This window comes from Oryctolagus cuniculus, chromosome 1 (assembly GCF_051225735.1).
Source record: "Oryctolagus cuniculus isolate XC-2025 breed Fujian yellow rabbit chromosome 1, ASM5122573v1, whole genome shotgun sequence".
Taxonomy (NCBI): Eukaryota; Metazoa; Chordata; class Mammalia; order Lagomorpha; family Leporidae; genus Oryctolagus; species Oryctolagus cuniculus.
Genome location: NC_142867.1, coordinates 33,269,865 through 33,290,457, shown reverse-complemented (window position 1 = coordinate 33,290,457; position 20,593 = coordinate 33,269,865). Strand labels below are relative to the sequence as shown.

At 39.9% G+C, this 20,593-nt stretch overlaps 1 protein-coding gene across 4 annotated transcripts in view; it reads right to left on the bottom strand.

The window, feature by feature from the left end:
- The window catches only part of CCDC73 (coiled-coil domain containing 73), a 154,902-nt gene that overhangs the window by 24,758 nt on the left and 109,551 nt on the right, over positions 1–20,593 (bottom strand). For all 4 annotated transcript variants that reach the window (XM_089309806.1, XM_089309814.1, XM_089309802.1 and 1 more), the window contains 3 exons: positions 10,283–10,411; positions 9,744–9,803; positions 8,606–8,710 (listed from right to left, as the gene is read on the bottom strand). In XM_089309806.1, the coding sequence (XP_089165932.1) occupies positions 8,606–8,710; positions 9,744–9,803; positions 10,283–10,411 (294 nt within the window). The remainder of the gene's footprint in view (positions 1–8,605; positions 8,711–9,743; positions 9,804–10,282; positions 10,412–20,593) is intronic.

The window sequence follows — 20,593 nt, the reverse complement described above, 5'->3', positions numbered from 1 at the left end:
TATGTTAATAAACTAACATATATTAACAAATTCATTTCCTTCAGCCCGGGTACCTTTTTGTATTGGTTCTATGATCACTACTTCTCCCTCCATTTTCTCTGTACTCTGTGAAAGTCACCAATCCTCAGATCAATCCTGAGATTGATCCCCTAATTTTCTTTTTCCTGTTTTCCATCTTCTTGTCTTTTGATTCTTCTTTCTAGAAGACCACTTCAACATGAATCTTCCAACATTTCCAGTGTATTTTTATGCTTGCTGATTTATTTATGGCTCTCTTTCACTCTACGAATGCTTCTTTATGGACTCCTAATTCTTCTTGTGTGGATTAACAAATATAAATCTTCTTAATTTCTATAAGATTTTTTTCATTCTCATTTTGTTTTGTATTTTTCATATGACAGGATTTCTTCAAATGTATTGTAATCCTTACCTACATGTGTATGTTTAAGAATGAGCTATTAAAAAGCTGATTGAAAAGTTCCATCAAATGGTGGATTTCACTGTAGGTTGATCTGACTGAGCAATTTGTATTGGGAGAGTTTAACTGCAGGAGCTATAGTGTTCTCTTTTGGGCAAGTTAGTTTTCCCCAGAAAACAAATCTTTCATTATCCTTCATCCCTGGATATTAGGCTAGCTGTCCCCTAACTGGGGAATCTGGGCTTGGAGTTTCCGACCTTCAGTGTTCAGACTTTCCATCCTGTCTTCAATAAAATACTCCTAGTAGTATACTGATGAACTAGCTCTCAAAACAAAACAAAACCCTGCAGCATTGGCCATTTTCATTAATGTTATATATGCCCAACATGGCCAATTTCTTTCTTTCTTTTTTTTTTTTTTTTTGACAGGCAGAGTGGACAGTGAGAGAGACAGACAGAGAGAAAGGTCTTCCTTTTGCTGTTGGTTCACCCTCCAATAGCCGGCGCACCGCGCTGAAACAATGGCAGAAGCCAGGTACTTATCCTGGTCTCCCATGGGGTGCAGGGCCCAAGCACTTCGGCCATCCTCCACTGCACTCCCTGGCCACAGCAGAGAGCTGGCCTGGAAGAGGGGCAACCGGGACAGAATCCGGCGCCCCGACTGGGACTAGAACCCGGTGTGCCGGCGCCGCAAGGCGGAGGATTAGCCTAGTGAGCCGCGGCGCCGGCCAACATGGCCAATTTCAAGATATCATTGTTTTAAGAACCAGTTCACAAAATTTCTTAATATCTAACAACCAGCTCTCACTGCTACAAGTTGGCTCCAGCACACCGATGGATGTTCCCAATCTCAGCTATATTTAAAACTACACAATGTATTTGGTATTTGTCCCTTTGGGACTGGCTTATTTCACTCAGCATAATGCTTTCCAGATTCCTAACAGGGATCACTTTTCAGTTAAAATTTAAACACCTAAGAATAATTGTGTGTTAATTACAGAGTTCAAATACCGTATGTTCTCCCTGATCAGTGACAACTAACTGAGCACCAAAAAGGAAACCTGTTAAAGTGAAATGAACACTATGAGAAACGGTGACTTGATCAGCCCTTGCCCTGACTGATGATGAACAACTTAATATGTTATCCCTCTTAGTATTTTTTTGTTTATTTATTCTACTTAATACTTTTGGTTGAATACTGTAATCAATACACAGTTATTCTCAAGTGTTGAAACTTAACTGAAAAGTGATCACTGTTAAATATAAGAGTGGGAATAAGAGAGGGAAGAGATGTGCAATTTGGGACATGCTCAAGCTGACCTAACTCAAATGGTAGAGTTAGAAACATACCAGGGGATTCCAATTCAATCCCATCAAGGTGGCATGTACCAATGTCATCTCACTAGACCCAGTGATCAATTTCTGTTCACAATTGATCATAATGATAGGACTAAGAGCCAAAGGGATCACATAAACAAGACTAGTGTCTGCAAATACTAGCTGATAGAATAAAAAAGGGAGAGAACGATCCAACATGGGAAGTGAGATACACAGCAGACCCATAGAATGGCAGATGTCCTAAACAGCACTCTGGCCTCAGAATCAGCCCGTAAGGCACGTGGATCTGGCTGAAAAGCCCATGAGAGTATTTCAGGCATGGAAAGCCAAAACACTCTGGCAAAAAAAAAAAAAAAAAAAAAAAAAAAAAAAAAAAAAAAAAAAAAAAAAAAAAAAAAACACCACCCTACATGAAAGATCTCTGCGAGTAAGATCCCAGTGGAAAGAACAGGTCTTCAAAGAAGGAGGTACCTTTCTCTGAAGGGAGGAGAGAACTTCCACTTTGACTACGACCTTGTCTAAATATGATCAGAGTTGGTGAACTCAAAAGGCTTCCATAGCCTTGGCGACTCATGACAAGAGCCTAGGGTGATTACTGACGCCATAAACAAGAGTGTCAATTTGTTAAGTCAACAACAGGAGTCACTGTGCACTTACTCCTCATGTAGGATCTCTGTCCTTAATGTGCTGTACATTGTGATTTAATGCTATAACTAGTACTCAAACAGTATTTTACACTTTGTGTTTCTATGTGGGTGCAAACTGCTGAAATCTTTACTTAATAGATGCTAAACTGATCTTCTGTATATAAAGAGAATTGAAAATGAATCTTGATGTGAATGGAAGCAGGGAGGGAGAGGAAAAGGGGAGGGTTGCGGGTGGGAGGGAAGTTATGGGGGGGGAGCCATTGTAATCCATAAGCTGTACTTTGGAAATTTATATTCATTAAATAAAAGTTAAAAAAAAAAAACTACACAATGTAAATCTCTATCTCTGCCAAGTAGGAGAGGGGTAATGCCTACTTGTGCAAGATGGGGGAAAAATCTGGAGGTGCAGCATCTTAAATACATCTTCTATCTTGGACTTCAATTGCAACTCAGTTCCAGAAGCACACAACAATTGCAATTTCTGACCACTTTGCATCTTTGAGTTGGGTTTCTACTTATCATGTGCTAATAAGCAAATTACCAATTGTCCATCTGGTTCTCACTTTGGTTTATTTAGAAAGAGAGAAAATATGCTCCTATCCACTAGTACACTCGCCAGAGCACCTGCAGTGGCAGGAAATGGGCTGGGATGAGCTGAAGCTAGGAATTTAATCCAGGTCCTCCATGTGGGTGGCAGGAACCAAATTACTTGAGTCATCACCACTGCATCCCAGGGTCTACACTGGCTAAAGCAAGGGGTCTTAACTGGATATTAACTGGAAGCTAAAGCAAGGGGTCTTAACTGGATATTAAACCCAGGTATTCCAATGTGAGACATGGGTTACCTGCATCTTCGTTAAAGGCCCAGCCCTGGTTCCCACATGAAAAAAAAAAAATCGGGGGCTGAGTGGTTTCCTACTTTTACTTCTTTGCCCTTGTAGAATTATTCAGGTTATTTTAAGGCATTTTCAGAAGAAAGTAGAAGCAAATGTGGGTTCAATTCAATATATTTAAACAGAAGCTCTAGGCAATATCCAAAATTTGGAAGAAAACAAGTTTATTTACTGTTCACCATTCATTCAATAAAATTTTAATAAATTCTTACTACCTGCCAGATAGAGTTTTATGTTCTTATGCTACAGCAGTGAAAACATTTCTGTTCTAATAGAGTTTATAGTCTATCAGGAAATATTTGGTCTTATTTAACAAGTTTAAAAATGGATATTGTGAAGGTGAAAAGAAAACCACCTCCTAAGGCTTTACCCAATCAAAAAAATAAGCAAATTATCCTAGTTAATACTGTTAATACTAGACCATAGGAGCAAAGGAAGTAAATGGTTATTTTTAATACTATGACTAGGAACACATCTGCTTTTAACTGGATTATTTGAGTAGAAAATATTTTCTATCATGAGAATTTAGGTCTCTGTGCAGTAAAATTTATTACTAAAAAAGAAAGACAAATGACAGCATGATTGCAGAGCACTGAAAAACAGTTGGCCATTATCAAGAGTAATGATCCCTTTTAGTGCAGGTAGAATTAGAATGCTCCTCAAGAAAACACTTGAGATATCTATGCAGCATAATCCTTAGCAACAGTTCAACATTAATATTTTGTTACGCTATATATCAGTAGTTCAGACACCAATCTGCAGACAAGTACTGATCCATGACAAAATTTTCACTAGTCCATGGCAAAAAATGTCAATATAAGGTCATCAAATGTCTTTTTGTACAGAAAAACCGTCCTTTATCTTGATATTATGTTCTTAATATACTTTTGATGTTAAAATGTTCTTTTGTAAAATGACAGTGATTATAGATGGTGGGTTTCTTTTTGTCATTACTTACCAAAATAAAAAGCTAAAATTTCTACCCAGTTCCTAACAATTCTTTGAAAAATTACTATATAAAACCTAGTTTGTCCACATACTACCAGGCCCAGGTATTGACTGTGACAACTAAATAGAAAGACGTTGGATTATTTTAGATATCATACCTGTAGTTAAAAGGTTTTGTAGCTACATTTATAGTCATTTTTAATTTTTTAAAAATATATGAAAGAGTTACAGAGAGAGGTAGAGACAGAAAGAGAGAAAGGTCTTCCTTCCACTTGTTCACTCCCCAGATGGCTGCAAAGGTTGGAGCTGAGCTGATCTAAAGCCAGGAACTTTTTTCATGTCTCCCCTGTGGGTTCCGGGGCCCAAAGGCTTGGGCCATCCTCCACGGTTTTCCAAGGTGCATTAGCAGGGAACTGGATCAGAAATATAACAGCCGGGACTCGAACCGACACTTCTATGGGATGGTGCTGCTGCAGGCTGGGGCTTTAACTTGCGGCGCCACAGCACTGGCCCCTATAGTCATTATTAATTCAAAACAAAACATAATTATTTATGTATGAATAGCTGCTGCCTGCCACACCAGCATCCCATATGAGTACGAGTTTGAGTCCTGGCTGTTCCACCTCCAATGCCAATGCGCCTGTGAAAGTAGCCCAAGTGCTTGGGCTCCTGCACCCCACTAGGAGACTCAGATGAACCTCCTGGCTCCTGGCTTCGGCCTGGTCCAGCCCTGGCCATTGCAGCCATTTGGGGAGTAAACCAGTGGATGGACAGTCTCTCTGCCTGTCCCTCTCTCTGTAACTTTGCCTTTTAAACAAAATAAAGTCTATTCTATATAACATTCTTTAAAAAAAGAATTGTGGCTTTAACATTACTAACAAAATTGGCAGTTCTCATAGAATTAGGAATAAATCTTAACAGTATAATGTTGTAGAAATAATGCAGGGAGGGCCAGAACTGTGGCATAGCAGGTAAAGATACCACCTGCAGTTCCGGCATCCTGTATGGATGCCAGTTCGAGTCTTGGCTGCTCCACTTCCGATCCAGCTCTCTGCTATGATCTGGAAGAGCAGTAGAAGATGACCTAAGTCCTTGTGTCCCTGTACCCAGGTGGGAGAACCAGAAGAAGCTCCTGGCTCCTGGCTATGAATCAGCTCACGTCCAGCCATTGTGGTGGAAGCCCCACTCCCCCTCTGCCTCTCTGTAACTCTGCCTTTCAAATAGATAAATAAAACATTAAAAGAAAAAAAAAGAAATAGTGCTGGGTTAGTATCAAGACAAAGATTTAATCCTGGTTTTGTTTAATCATGAGACTTAAATGTTCTAGGTGTATATTTCATCATGAAATGGTTGAGTTAGCTAATCTTTAATGTTTTGTTTCAAATCTTTTACGTGGATTGGGAGAAGCTTTTGATAATGGCTACTCATAAAAATTCTGGGAAAATTATATTATATACTTCTTGGAAGTGTCAACATATTTCCAAGTATAGGGTGGACAGAGAAGGTCAGAAGGACTATTGTTGATAATTGATCTTTGAGAGAAAATTTTTTACTAGTATTTTATTTGAATAAAGTGATTAAGGGGAGGGAGAAGTTGGACTACAGTATACCTTCTTCTCTCTCCCTTCTAGTTTTGGGGGAAGGCAAGAGGAATAAGAAAAGCAAAACTCTCTTTACATGTCAAGCCACAGACTACCAAGGATAAGGAGATACACCTGGTACTGCTCAGGTTAAATTGGGTTCTATTCCATGATGATGAACTCCACATAATTTATGGGGCCTGGTGCAAAATGAAAAAAGGGGGAGGGGCAGGCATTTGTGACACCTGCATTCCATATCAGAGTGCCTAGTTTGTGTCCTGGATATTCCACTTCCAATCCAGCTTCCTGTGCACACTGGAGGCAGCAGGTGATGGCTCAAATATTTGGGTTCCTGCCACACATGCAGATGACCCAGATGGAGTTCCTAGCTCTTGGATTTGGCCTGGTTGAGGCCTGGCTGTTGTGGACATTTAGAGTATGAACCAGTGGATGGAAGCGCGCGCGCTCTCTCTCTCTCTCTCTCTCTCTCTCTCTCTCTCTCTCTCTCTGCTTTTACTTTTCTTTAATATTTTTTAAAGATTTATTTATTTTCACGGCAGAGTTACAGAGAGGCAGAGGAAGAAAGAGAGAGAGAGAGAGAGAGATCTTCCATCCGTTGGTTCACTCCCTAAATGGCCGCAAGCCAGGAGCCAGGAGCTTCCTCCGGGTCTTCCACACAGGTGCAGAAGCCCAAGGACTTGGGCCACCTTCTACTGATTTCCCAGGCCACAGCAGAGAGCTGGATCGCAAGTGGATCAACCAGGACTCAAATCAGTGCCCATTTGGGATGCCAGCACTGTAGGCAGTGGCTTAACCCACTATGCCACAGAGCTGGCCCCCTCTCTGCTTTTGAAAGAGGAAGAGGAAGAGAGAGAGAGAGAAAGTATTCAAGGCACTAAAGTAGAAAATATCTCCTTTTCTTCTTAGCCTCTCTCACTCTCAATCTGTCATGGTGTTACTCATTTTTATTTAATGTCATGGTCTACTGAGCAGAGAAATACTCACAAGGCAAACGCAGACTCTCATAGGTACCTAAGGGCCTCATTACCCTTAGCATGAGAATGACCCATCACAACTGCCAGGTTCCCCTTCTTGCCAGCTGCTGTATACATGTTATCACTTTGGCCAGAAAAGGGGGAGTCAATTTTCCCATGGGCCCTCCATCTTCCACGGCAGATAGGTAACTCCTAGGAGACTGCAACTGCCTGGCAGGGATGCAGTCAGTACCTGGACTAGGAGCTCACTCCTTGTCCCTACTGGTCATCTGTCTAACATGCCAAGTCACTGCCAACCTGAAACAGGATAGCTGCTTCTATGCCTAACTCCGACTCCCTGCTTATGTCCCCACCAAGAGGTCAGCAGCACAACACAAGCCTTTCCCCGCAAATGTGACATGGTCAACCCACAGTTATCACGCAAATAAACAAGGAGGGAGTGGCTAGGCAGGGCACAGGGCATGTCACTAGAAAGATGAAAAGTCAATAGCCAAGAACCAGTCCTGGGAGGCAAGGGAGACAAGACAATGCCTGAGCTGGGCTCTAAACTCCCAGCATATAATCCATTGTCCTGGAAAACATAATTTATAAAATGCAAATTCAAAGATAAAAATTGATAAAAACATTAAGACAGTGACCACAAAACATTAACCTGAAGCAGGAGGCCCTTTTGAGTGTGAGTCCTTAAGCAACTGGTCACATATGCAAGAAATTGGCCCTGGCTTTAACTGACAATGGTGTCCACATGAAAGATGACTGTAGTTTTCATGGGAAATGTTCAGCTTCACCCTGTGTTCTTTGCTACCAAGAACGTTTAGGGTAGGGGGAGGAACAGAAATATCTTCTAACAGCCTCCCCAGTGGAATATGACCCAGATCCTAACTTGAGTTGGACATTTCAACACTTGCCCCAGTGGTACCTGGGGCAGTTCCTGGTCCTCCACCACATTCTTTCATGTATAACCCAAACACCACCAAGGTTTCCTTTTGTGTGCCCTTCCAGGATCACACAGTGTTAGAACAAGCATAATCTTCAATCCCCAGTGGCAAACATTACTCCAAAAACTTTCCTCTTTGCAATTTCTAGACCAGAACTGGGTTTCAATCTGTACGCTCTTTAAAAAACCCATGTCAAGCTCTTCCACAGTACTTACCATATTTTATTCTAATGACAACATCAAAATAGACTTTCAGGTTTCTATTATGGTAAGCATCTGTCATATGAACAAGATGACATCTTCCTTTTCTTGTACCCCTGAACTTAAATATTTTTAATTAATTAATTAATTTATTTATTTGAGAGACTAGGAGGCAGAGAGCACTGGTTCACTCCCCAAATGCCTTCAATGGCTGGGTCTGGGCTGGGCCAAAGCCAGGAGCCAGGAACTCCATCCAGAAGCACAGTAACCAGGACTGAACCAAGCACTCATGGGATATAGAAGTCCAAAGTGGCAGCTCAACCCACTGGGCCACAATGTTCATCCCTCATCTTTTACTTTCAGTTTTGGACCTTGGCTACAATTTTAAGACAAAGAAGAATCCCATCTGTTTTGTTATAAAATAAAGCCATATATTTGATAAAATCTAAAAATTAGTAACTTAAATATTGGGGGAAAAATTTCATTACTAAAGACACTAATATCAAGTTGATGAAGGAAACCAATACCTGACTCCCAAAATTCAAAATGATCTCAGTAAAACTGATGCAACTAGACAGATGAATGCTGTTACATAGGGGAGGTTCATTAAGTGAAAATACACCATAACATAGATAAATAGATAGATAACCTGGTTATTTTCTTTAAGTATCTTAAATTCTGCTTCAATTTCAGTATTAGCTTGAATTTGTTGCTGAAGTAACTGCTGCATATGTTGGAAAGAAATGATGATACCCTTCAAAAATATATAAACATGGTATTACCAATTTTTAGAAATGTTAAGACAGTGCAATGTTTCTAAAGCATTCTCCAAATATATTTTCTAGTTTCTTAATCCCTTATATTTTAATTTCAATACCTTGAATAGTGTACGACTTAATTATCTAAAATAATTTTTATTACATGATTTCCTACAAAGTTAGTTGTAAACTTAAAGTTAGTGTTTAAACTTACTGTTTAAACTAATTGATAACTACTTGAAATGGACTGTGGATCCAAAGACACTATTCAAAAATTTTGTTGGCTTGGTCATCTCCATAATAAATGTGTCTCTTCTAAACTGTTTGAGGACTATAATATTATAAATTATAACACAAATATTATAAAATATCATAATGAACACAGGGGTAAGGATCTCTTTCCTGGCAAGAACAATTTGTATTTTATAACATCATTCATGAGCCATACAAAATTATCAACTTAAAAATTAGCCTGCTATAGATTTATTGAATTTCTAGTCCTACCTGCAGTTGCCTTGGAAAGGCCAAACTAATGATTCCTTGGGCCTTAAACAGCCTGTGTGCTGAATGACCCCTAACCCTGGGAATGCCATGGCATTCACTCAGAATCAAAAGGTGGAAAACCAGAGGAGAAAAAATAAACAAATGGATGTTTCATTCACATTATTAAATATAAGAATCATAAGTAGCAAATAGATTCATATGGGAACATAATGTCCTGAGAAAGCATGCATTAAGTATACATACATTTCATTATTACCTGCTAGGGGACCACTGGTCTACACTATCAAGGGAAAAATGATGATTTATATTTTAATGTGGATATATTTGAATATATTTAATGTGGATACATTTGATATATATTAAAAAGGTGTGCATGTACTATTCATTATACATTAACTGAGTGCATACTATATGCTATGCGTTAACCTAGGCATGTTTCCATTAATTATTTAATTGGTTTATTTTTCACACTGTATCTGATCTTTTAAATATTTATTGGCTTCAAAACATCTTATGATTGCTTACCTGTTTTTCTTCTTGAATGTAGGTAATCTCTTCATTAATCTTCTTATTTAATTCTAATTCCTTTAAAAGTTTAAATAATTTTAAGGTTATGATATAAATTTAGCAAACTCTACATTAAATTCAGTGCACAACAAATTTAGGAGCATCATGATCTACTGATCAGAGTACCCACATTTGGGGTTGAAACAGTGACCCCAGTTAATTGAAGAAGGTATTAGAAACCCAGTATAGGCTGTTGTAAACTATAAATGTTAAAAACTACAAATTTCTCTTCTCCAAAGCCATTCTGGATACACTATTATAACACAACACTATCTGAAACCACATTAAGTGGAAGTAAAAGAGTTATAGATAAATTTTATTGTCCTAATGGCATGCTAATGCCAAAAATTATCTGATTTTAAAAACCAGAGTCATAATACCTTAGTTTTTATTATGAATATTAACCTTAAAAAGAAAGAATACTGTGTACTATACTACTGAAGTTGACATACATTTTATTAAAAATACTGGTTTTATAAACTTGAATAATCAAATACCACGTTCAGTCGTTCTTCCAGTTCTTCAAACTTTTGTTCTTTAATTGTTAGGTTGATGTTTTCTTCTTCCATCTTATATTGACATGTGACCTTGGACTTTATCAAGTCTGAGGATACTCTTTTAAGTTCCTTAACAGAAAAAAAATTCAGAAAATTCAGTACACATATTTCATCATAGGAAAGCAATATCATGTTTTCTTTTTTAAAGATGTACTTATTTATTTGCAAGGCAGAGTTAGAGGCAGAAGCAGAGGCAGAGGCAGAGGCAGAGAGAGAGAGAAAGAGAGAGAGGTCCTCCATCCACTGGTTCACTTCCCAAGTGGCTGCAACAGCAGGAGCTGGGCCAATCCAAAGCCAGGCGCCAGCAGCTTTCTCCGGGTCTCCCATGCAGGTGCAGGAGCCCAAACACTTGGGCTACCTTCCACTGCTTTCCCAGGACATAGCAGAGAGCTGGATCGGAAGTGGAGCAGCCAGGACTTGAACTGGTGCCCATATGGGATGCCGGCAATGCAGGCAGAGGCTTTACCCACTATGCCACAATGCCGGCCCCAGTGATATCATCTTGATGTATAAATATAATTTGCTGTATTTCATACATCAAGATGATAATATTTGTTCATCAAGGCCTGTTTTTCCTGGTTCCCTTGCAAGATTATCCAGTGTAGGAATGCAATCTGTGACTATGGAACAGGCAAGGTTAACAACATAGTGATAGTATGTATGACCCTGGATCTTAAAAAGAGCATAGTAACTAAAAGAACTTAAAAAATCAAAAGCAGAATATTTTTACTCGTTACTTATTCAACCAACATCTTCTGAGATATGATGATAATAAAGGATAGTCAACTCCCACATGCATTAGCATCCAGGAAGAAAAAATTATGTAAGGAATAATTATAATGTGATGCATACTATCTGAGTATTACAGGAATGTATACAAAACATAAAGAAGGAAATAGTTTGATTAAGGGCATAAAAAGGGATTTCTCAGGGATATGTGTTCATTACAGCAGTTAAGATACTCTTGGAGCAGTCACAGCCCATACTGGAGTGCCTGGGTTTGATCCTGGCTCTTCTCAAACCCACTTCCTACTAATGTGCACCTGGGAGCCAGCAGGTGATAACTCAAATATTTGGGTTCCTGCCACTCACATGGGACACCTGGATTGAGATCCTAGTTCCAATCTGGCCTATCCTGGCTTTTGCAGGCATTTGGGGTATGACAGTGGATGGGAGATCTCTCTGTCTACCTTTCAAATAAATTTTAAAAATAAAAAAGGAATTACTCATAAAGGTAGTATCTGAACTTTAAAGATAAATTCACAAAGTGGGGCAAAAAGGGGGTAAATATTCCTTACAAAAGGTTCCATACACATAAAGGCAAACAAACATGAAAGAGCACATTATTGTTCAAGGAAATCAGATATGAGTGAAGCTAATATACCATCAAAGGGGGAGAGGTAAAATTTTGGTAGTTGTAGCTAGAAATCTGATAGGATACAAACATTGAGAGAGATTTGTATACCAAGCTAAGGAGTTTTAATTTTATCCTATAAAGAGGAATTAACTGCTGCTGGATTTTGAGAGGAAAATGACACAAAATTAGCATTTTACAAAAATGGCAGTGCTACGGATTAAGGGATTTAAAAGGGATTTAAAAGCAGTCTTCACTTGTAAGGTTACAAGTCCACTGAGTTTAGCAGATAGCATTCAGACACATTGAAGTCCTGAATTAAGTTCTGAATTGGTGTGCAACTGACTGTACTGCTGTTCTGTCTGTATGTTGTCTCTACTAAATGTCAATGATCTGATTCTTACAGTACTGATGATACAACACCTGAATTCCCATTGTATTGAGAAGAACTCTAGAGAGCCCACTGCCCACCAGAGATGCCAAAAATGCCAGGCTCTGCTATGGGATGAACCTGTCTTAGATACTGGACAATGGATCAGAACCTAGTATTACCAAGAAGGACTATTACAAATCCATCTGGGAGACCCTGGTAGTAACTTTCAGCTTCTATTGGCAACAACCATAGCACTGAAGCAGTAGCAGCATTCACTACAGTCAATAGAGATGATACAGGCTGTAGTACGTTATTCAGCAATGGATGTTGTTCGTTTAATTATAAATACCATTCATTACTTGGAAGAGAGAGGAAGTGAGTTTTTTTAAAGGTTTATTTTTATTTATTTGAAGAGTTGGAGGGATAGAGAGAGAAGGAAGGAAGGAGAAAGAGAGAGAAACTTCCATCCACTGGTTCACTCCTTAAATGGACACAATGACTTGGGGCTGGATCAGGATGCAGCCAGGAACCTGGAACTTCCTCCAGGTCTCCCATGTGGGTGCAGGGGCTCAAGGACTTGAGCCATCATCCACTGCTTTCCAAGGCCCATTATAAGGAAGCTGGATTGGAAATGGAGCAGCAGGGACTTAATCTGGCATCCATATGGGATGCTGGCATCACAGGTAGTGGCTTAACCTCCTATGCCACAACCCAGACCCTGTATGTTGGTTTTAACCTATGGTGGTGGGTCCTGTACAGACTCCCTTGTTTTTAAACTATTTTCAAGTCTGAGATGGCCATATCCTTCCAAAACATTTCTCTGCTTACTAAATCAGCCTGTTATTAAAAATCAGGACTAATACTTCAATTTCTGAAGGTTTTAAGAATGATGTTAATGAACAATTCTTGAGTAGAAAAAAAGTTTTTGAAACATTAAGTCTGTAAGAGCACAATTTTTATCTTTATTGTACTCACTATAATTTTCCATTTCCTTAAAAAACCCACATTTCTTATGCAGTTTTCAAAACAGTATTAAAAGCTATAGAAGTAGGTTCACTTAGAGAGTTATCAGAGGACAGAAGATGAAAAAGACTGAATCTTAAGGAACTCCAACATTCACAGGTTAGAGAAGCAATTGGTATAGAGGACTAAGAAGTAGTCAAAAGGGGGGGGGGGGGGGCCAAGAGCAGGGCATCTAGGAAGCTGAAAGAGAAGCCCCCAGGAAACAGGCTGCCAGCACCTCCAGAGTTCCACATGTTAACTCTTTTAGTCACCTAGACAGAAACTCACCCAAATCTATCTTAACCTTAAGTTCAAAATCTGGAAGAGGATTCGCTGGTCTCAGCTCACATACCAACTTTAGATATGTGTACTACATAAAATGACTACTAAAGTAATGTGGGTCAAGAGACACAGCTCTGTTCTCAGGAAAGCAGGCAGGCAAAATAATATCTATGTCTAGCACAAAGAGAACATCAGCATGTACCACAGTAATTAAAGTTTCGATGAAGGAGGTAGGCCTAGAGCAGGACACATAAGAATAAATACTACACTGACTATTCTCTTTGTGTCCCTTCTGATTCATTTTATATTCTTTCTCTACCACATTGGTCTGTGCCCTATGTGGCTGATCTCTGTGGGTACAGAAAATCCCCTAGCCTCTCTGACTCCCTGTTGGGTGCACTCTGTAGGAGATGGTAGCAGTTCAAGTAGACTAGGAAGAGAAAGAAACATTATTTCTCTAGCCCTGTCCCTATCTGACCATAACTGGGCAATGGCTCTGTGCCATCATGAAGGCTCACGGCTCGACTTTTGAGCTTTCTTCTATACCTACAGCTACAGTTCTCTCCAGCTTCCAGGATCTGGTTTATTCCCCTGCTCCTTCAGGTATAGGAGTGGTTCATCATCCCCCCACTACTGTTATCCTCTGCATGCTTCACCATCCCTTGTTGGCTCCCCTTAACTCTATCCACAACTATGTAAACACCTTTTTCATTAAGATTTTCTCAACCACCCATTTCAGTGTACCATCTTTTCCTGCTTCAACTCTATTTAATACAAATAAACTGACAGAAGGTATTTTACATGTGGAGAGGGGATATGGAAAAAAGTAAAAATGCGGAAAGAACTAAAAATTAATCTAATGGCAACAAAGATTTAGGTTTAAATAGAATGGAAGATACCTGTCAGGAAGCAATAGGAAATGATGCTGAATATGTAAAATGGGCCAAGCCCTGGAACTCTGGAAAACCAATTAAAAGAAGTTTGGATGGGAAACAGTCCTCACAGCAAACTCATAGAATGACAATTGCTTTAAGTAACACTCTGACCTCAGAATCAGCCCTTAAGGCATTCAGATGTGGCTGAAAAGCCCATGAGAGCATTTCAGGCATGGAAAACCAACACACTGTGGCAAAAATATCCTACATGAAGGATCTCTGTGAGTGAGACCCCAGTGGAAAGAGAGGTCATCAAAGAAGGATGTACTTTTCTCTGAAGGGAAGACAGAACTTCTACTTTGCTCACAGCCTTGTCTAAATACTGATGGAGTCTGTGGTCACAAAAGGCTTCCATAGCCTTGGCAGCTCATGATAACAGCATCGAGTGATCACTGACATCATAAATAAGAGAGTTAATTGTTAAATTAACAGAAGTCACTGTGCACCTACTCCCCATGTTGGACCTCTGTACTATAAGAACTGTACTATGAGAATTACTGCAAAACTTGTTCTCAAAATGTACTTTATACTCTGTGTGTGTTTGAAAATTGTTTAAATCCTTACTTAGTATAGAGGTGGTCTTCTGTATATAAAGTTAATTAAAAATGAACCTTAATGAAGAATGGGATGAGAGAGGGAGTAGGAGGTGAGACAGGAATGGGGGTGGGAGGGTGAGTATGGGGGGAAGAATCCCTATATTCCTAAAGCTGTACCTATGAAATCTGCATTCATTAAATAAGCTTTTTTAAAAAAAAGTTTAGGGCATCGCCTTTGAGGCATAGTCACCTGTGATCATAGCATCACATATGGGCACCAGTTCGAGTCCACGTCTTGTATTAGAATCCCTGTGTTTGACCTCTAGTGCTGTCGTAGATCCTGATGCAGTGCCTGGGAGACAGTATTGATGGCTCATGTAATTACCCAATTACCTGACACCCCCATGGGAAACCTGGATTATTATATTACTGCAAGCATTTGGGTAGTGAGCCAGCAGATGGCAGCGCTTCTGTGTTCTCTCTGGCCCTCTCTCTCTCTGCTTCTCAAATAAATATTAAAAAATATTTTCAACTAGACAATGTAACACTGGCTGAGATTATTGTACAGTATTAATCCAGGCATGAAATCAGTGCATACACTACTGAAAAAGGGAAAATATAAAATATGCAACATTCTAAAAGAGAATAAAATAGACTGAACAAAGTAGATGAATAAAAAAAGATAATTCAGATTAGAGATTTTTAAAAAAGATAATTCAGACTATTCTAGGTAAAGCTAGAAGAAATAAAAACGCATACCAAAAAATGTGAAAGACAAACATCAAAATGAAAAGGAAGTAGAAACTCTGTTTTTCCTGATTACTGAGATGAAAAAAATGTATTTAAGACTACATAGGAGCAAGCATTTAGCCAAACCTAGGCTGTTTTCTCTAGAAGGAAGTATGGTATAAATCTCAGCTCTAGTTGCTTATAGTTTATGGAGTCAAAGGAAAAAAGGGTGTCACTGTCATCTAGCTACTTCCTGTGACATTGGAGCTTTGAACCTTAAAGGGTTTTAAACAGGGAATGAAAGAATTTTAAGGATTAGAGAGCCTGCTTCTGTGGAGGGGAAAGTTCTTGGAGTCAGAAGCTCTGGCTGACAGTTTCTTGGCTACAAAAGAAAAAGATAGGAAAATGCAGAAATTAGGGACCACTATGAAGATGAAAATGAACAAGTGAGGGGCAACAATTTTCCAGCCTTCTTCTCTGGTTAACAGCTTTTCACATCAACCAGCCTTTTTTTTTTTTTTTTTTTTTTTTTTTTTGACAGGCAGAGTTAGAGAGAGAGAGAGAGTTTTTTTCCCGTTGGTTCACCCCTCAAATGGCCGCTACAGCCAGTGCGTTGCGGCCAGTGTGCTGCGCCAAGCTGAAGCCAGGAGCCAGGTGCTTCCTCCTGGTCTCCCATGTGCGTGCAGGGCCCAAGCACTTGGGCCATCCTCCATTGCCTTCCCGGGCCACAGCAGAGAGCTGGACTGGAAGAGGAGCAACCAGGACAGAATCCGGCACCCCAACCAGGACTAGAACCTGGGGTGCCGGCGCCGCAGGCGGAGGATGAGCCTAGTGAGCCACGGCACCAGCCCAATCATTCTTGATACAGGGATTGTCAATCTACTTAGATCAACTCCCTGAAGGCAACTTTCATCTTCATTTCTCCTTGGTATGTCCCAGTATGATTTAATTTGCAGGAAAATGCAAAAGAAAGGAGGACAGAGGCTCATTTAACAAACATCTGTGGAGTTCCCACATGGGTAAAAATGGAGTTTATAACTGGACTTAAGAGTTGCTTTTTTTTTTTTTTTTTTTTTTGACAGGCAGAGTGGACAGTGAGAAAGAGAGAGACAGAGAGAAAGGTCTTCCTTTTGCCATTGGTTCACTCTCCAATGGTTGCTGCAGCCGGCGCGCTGCAGCCGGCGCACTGCGGCCGGCGCACCGCGCTGATCCGATGGCAGGAGCCAGGTGCTTCTCCTGGTCTCCCATGGGGTGCAGGGCCCAAGTACTTGGGTCATCCTCCACTGCACTCCCGGGCCACAGCAGAGAGCTGGACTGGAAGAGGGGCAATTGGGACAGAATCCGGCACCCCGACCAGGACTAGAACCTAGTGTGCTGGTGCCGCAAGCAGAGGATTAGCCTAGTGAGCCGCGGTGCTGGCCAAGAGTTGCTTTTAAGAAATGGAATTAAATAACACATAGAAGTGTTTAATCCAGTGGTTCTAGAATGTAGTGGGCCATTATATTTACCTGTGGATCTTCAATATATCCTGATGCCCGGCTACAGCTTACAACCAATTAAATAATAACGTGTAGGTGAAGTTCTTGGTATTCTGGGTTCAAGAATCAATGCCTTAGAACACTGCTTCACATCAGAAGATGGTCTATTCATATTATCTGTTGTTACTATCATCTTTTACAATTATTTTAAAAACTTTTATTATAAATTAACTATAAATTGTTTTATTTTTTGTATATATTTAATTTTAATAAATTAGTTATTTAAAAAACCATAAAACTGGGACCTATTGTTGTAGCTAAGAAGGCAAAGTTGCTGCATGCAAAACCAGCATCCCATGTGGACAATGGTTCGTGTCTCAACTGCTCTACTTCTGATCCAGCTCCCTGCTAATAGCCTTGAAAAGCAGTGGATGACGGCCCAATTACTTGGACCCCTGCCAACCATGTGGGAGACCCAGCTGAGGCTCCTGGCTCCTGGCTCCAGCCTGGCTCAGCCCCAGCTATTGTGGCCATAAGGGGAGTGAACCAGCAGGTAGAAGATGTCTCTCCTCTCAATATAAGTCTTTCAAATAAATAAATATTTTTAAAAAGACCACAGAAAACAAGAGATAGAAAATGTTTTGACCAGATTCATAAGAAAGTCAAAATGCACAAATCATTAAGCTGGAGCTACAGTTATTATTTTCAAAAAAAACTTTCATTTATATTTTTCAAATCATAAAAGGCTGCATATGATGAATTCCCCCAAAGTTATAGTGTGCCAGTGATGATTCACCTTCATAGGCAGTAAGATGGTTACTTATGAAAGGAGAGCTGTACGAATTTTTTTTCAAGGATGAGAGAGTGAAGAATCCAACTGTGACCTGTTAACCCTCCAAGTTATAGTAAATCACAAAGTTGAAAATAAAGAGAAATACGAGAATATATATAATGTGTGTATATATATGCATATATATAAAGTGATCTGCAAGAAGCTCATTGAAAGAGAGAGAGTATAATACAAGAAAGACTATGATACTAGGGCCAGCGCCTGTGGAATCGTGGGTCAAGTCTCCACCTGAGGTGCTGGCATCCCATAAGAGTGCTGGTTTGTGTCCCAGATGCTCCTTTTCCAATCCAGCTCTCTGCTAATGAGCCTGGGAAAGCAGTGGAAGATGGCCCAAGTGCTTGGGACCTTGCATTCATGTGGGAGACCCAGAAGAAGCTCTTGGCTCCTGGTTTGGGATCAGCCCAGCTCTGGCCATTACAGCCATTTGGTGAGTGAACCTGGGGATGGAACACCTCTCTGCCTCTCAAATAAATAAATAAATCTTTAAAAAAAAAAAAAGACTATGATAAATGAATAACAGAGACCTCAGGAAAGAATTTTGGAGCAATGAGAGGAAAGAAACATTATCAGGGAGCCAGAGGAATTTATAATCTTGTTAGACCTTTAAAAAGTGAACTATCAGAATAAGACTTTGGTGCAACAGTTAAGATACTGGTTGGGATGCCCTTATCCCATATTGGAAGTTCTGGATTTAAGTCCAAGTTCTTCTTCTGTTTCCAGACTCCTGCTAATGCACACCATACCATGGGAGGCAACAAATGATGGCTCAAGTATTTGGGTCCCTGCCATCCACATGGGAGACTCAGACTGGGTTCTGGCTCTCAGCTTTGGCCTGGCCCAGACCATGCTGTTGCAGGGATCTGGCTAGTAAATCAGTGGATAGGAGATCTCTGTCAGCCTATTTCTGTCTCTCTGCTTCTTAAATAAATAAAGTGAACCATCACATACATCTCATAAACGTAACTCATTTTGTTTTAAATGCTTATTGTTTTGTACAAAACACAATATCCTATAATGAAAATCACAAATCAGAGTATCAGTTAGTGTACTTGGTTATAACTATCAGAAAACAAGAACTAAATCACCAAATGAGGAAATTTACTCTCACATAAAAGGCAGCCCAAAGTTAGGTGGGTTTTTGGTTGATTTAGATAGTCCATGTATGTTATGAAAGACTACTCATTTCTTTGCTTTCCATTATTAAAATTCTTCTTTCTAAGTAAAATGGGGATAATAAACTTTATTTATTTACTTTTTTGACAGATAGAGTTAGACAGTGAGAGAGACAGAAAGGTCTCCCTTCCGTTGTTTCGCCCCCCAAATGGCCGCTACAGCGGCGCTGCACCGATCCAGAGCCAGGAGCCAGGCGCTTCCTCCTGGTCTCCCATGTGGGTGCAGGGGCCCAAGCACGTGGGCCATCCTCCATTGCCTTCCTGGGCCACAGCAGAGAGCTGGACTGGAAGAGGAGCAACCGAGACAGAACCGGCACCCCAACCGGGACTAGAACCCAGGGTACCGGTGCCGCAGGCAGAGGATTAGCCTAGTGAGCCCTGGCGCCAGCCGATAATAAACTTTAAAAAGCCCTTCACATTTAATAATCCATGTAACAAGCACTAAGCATCTACTATGTCTTAGATACTGTTTCCTATTTTTTAAAGATTTGTTTCCTACTATAATTATTAAGCTGAGTCCCAGACATCTTATGATTCTACAGCTGCAATAAGATAGCAGAATTATTTTTCCTACATTTAAAATAAAGTGCTCTGAATTCTTAATAAGTGGCATAAATAAGTCTAATTTTCTTTGTTTAAAGAATTAAATTCACTCTCTCAAAGCTGATAAAAATGACTTTTCCTGTAGATTATAAACTTCTCCAGAAAGATACAGGCTTCATACATAGTTTTTATCCCACAGCAACTTAATAGATACAGAAATCTAACAGGAAGTAAAAATTGTAATGAACATAAGTAGAAAAGAATAATGAACACACTATGAAGAAAAATGTGACTAAAATAAATAAATGACAAAAATATTTGATGACAGCAGCCAATGTCAACTGGACTACTGTTAAAAACACAATAGTTCATAGCTGGTAAGGTTACTTAGAAATTGATAGGCATTAGCATAGTACAGAGAGTTTAACTTCCGTTTTTATTTTTTTGTTGTTTTTGTTTGTTTGTTTTTGGACAGGCAGAGTTACAGACAGTGAGAAAGAGAGAGAGAGAGAGAGAGAGAAAGGTCTTCCTTCCACTGGTTCACTCCCCAAATGGCCGCCAGGGCCGGCATGTTGTGCCGATCTGAAGCCAGGAGCCAGGCACTTCCTCCTGGTCTCCCATGCAGGTGCAGGGCCCAAGCACCTGGGCCATCCTCCACTGCCCTCTTGGGCCACAGCAGAGAACTGGACTGGAAGAGGAGCAGCCAGGACTAGAACCCAGCACCCACATGGGATGTTGGTGCTGCAGGCGGAGGATTAACCAAGTGAGCCACAGCGTTGGCCCCTAACTTCTGTTTTAACAAGCTAGCTTTACTCCAATCACATTAACAACCCTGGTTTAAATGTGAACAGAGCAATGCAGTTTTACTACCAATCCTGGAAAAATAAAGCTTAGATTAGTCATTAGTATAATGTTAACTGTAAAAGAATAGCATATTTTATTGCTAGAAAATAACTTTAACTGCTATCAACAACTATAAACTGTGAGTTTAAAGTAG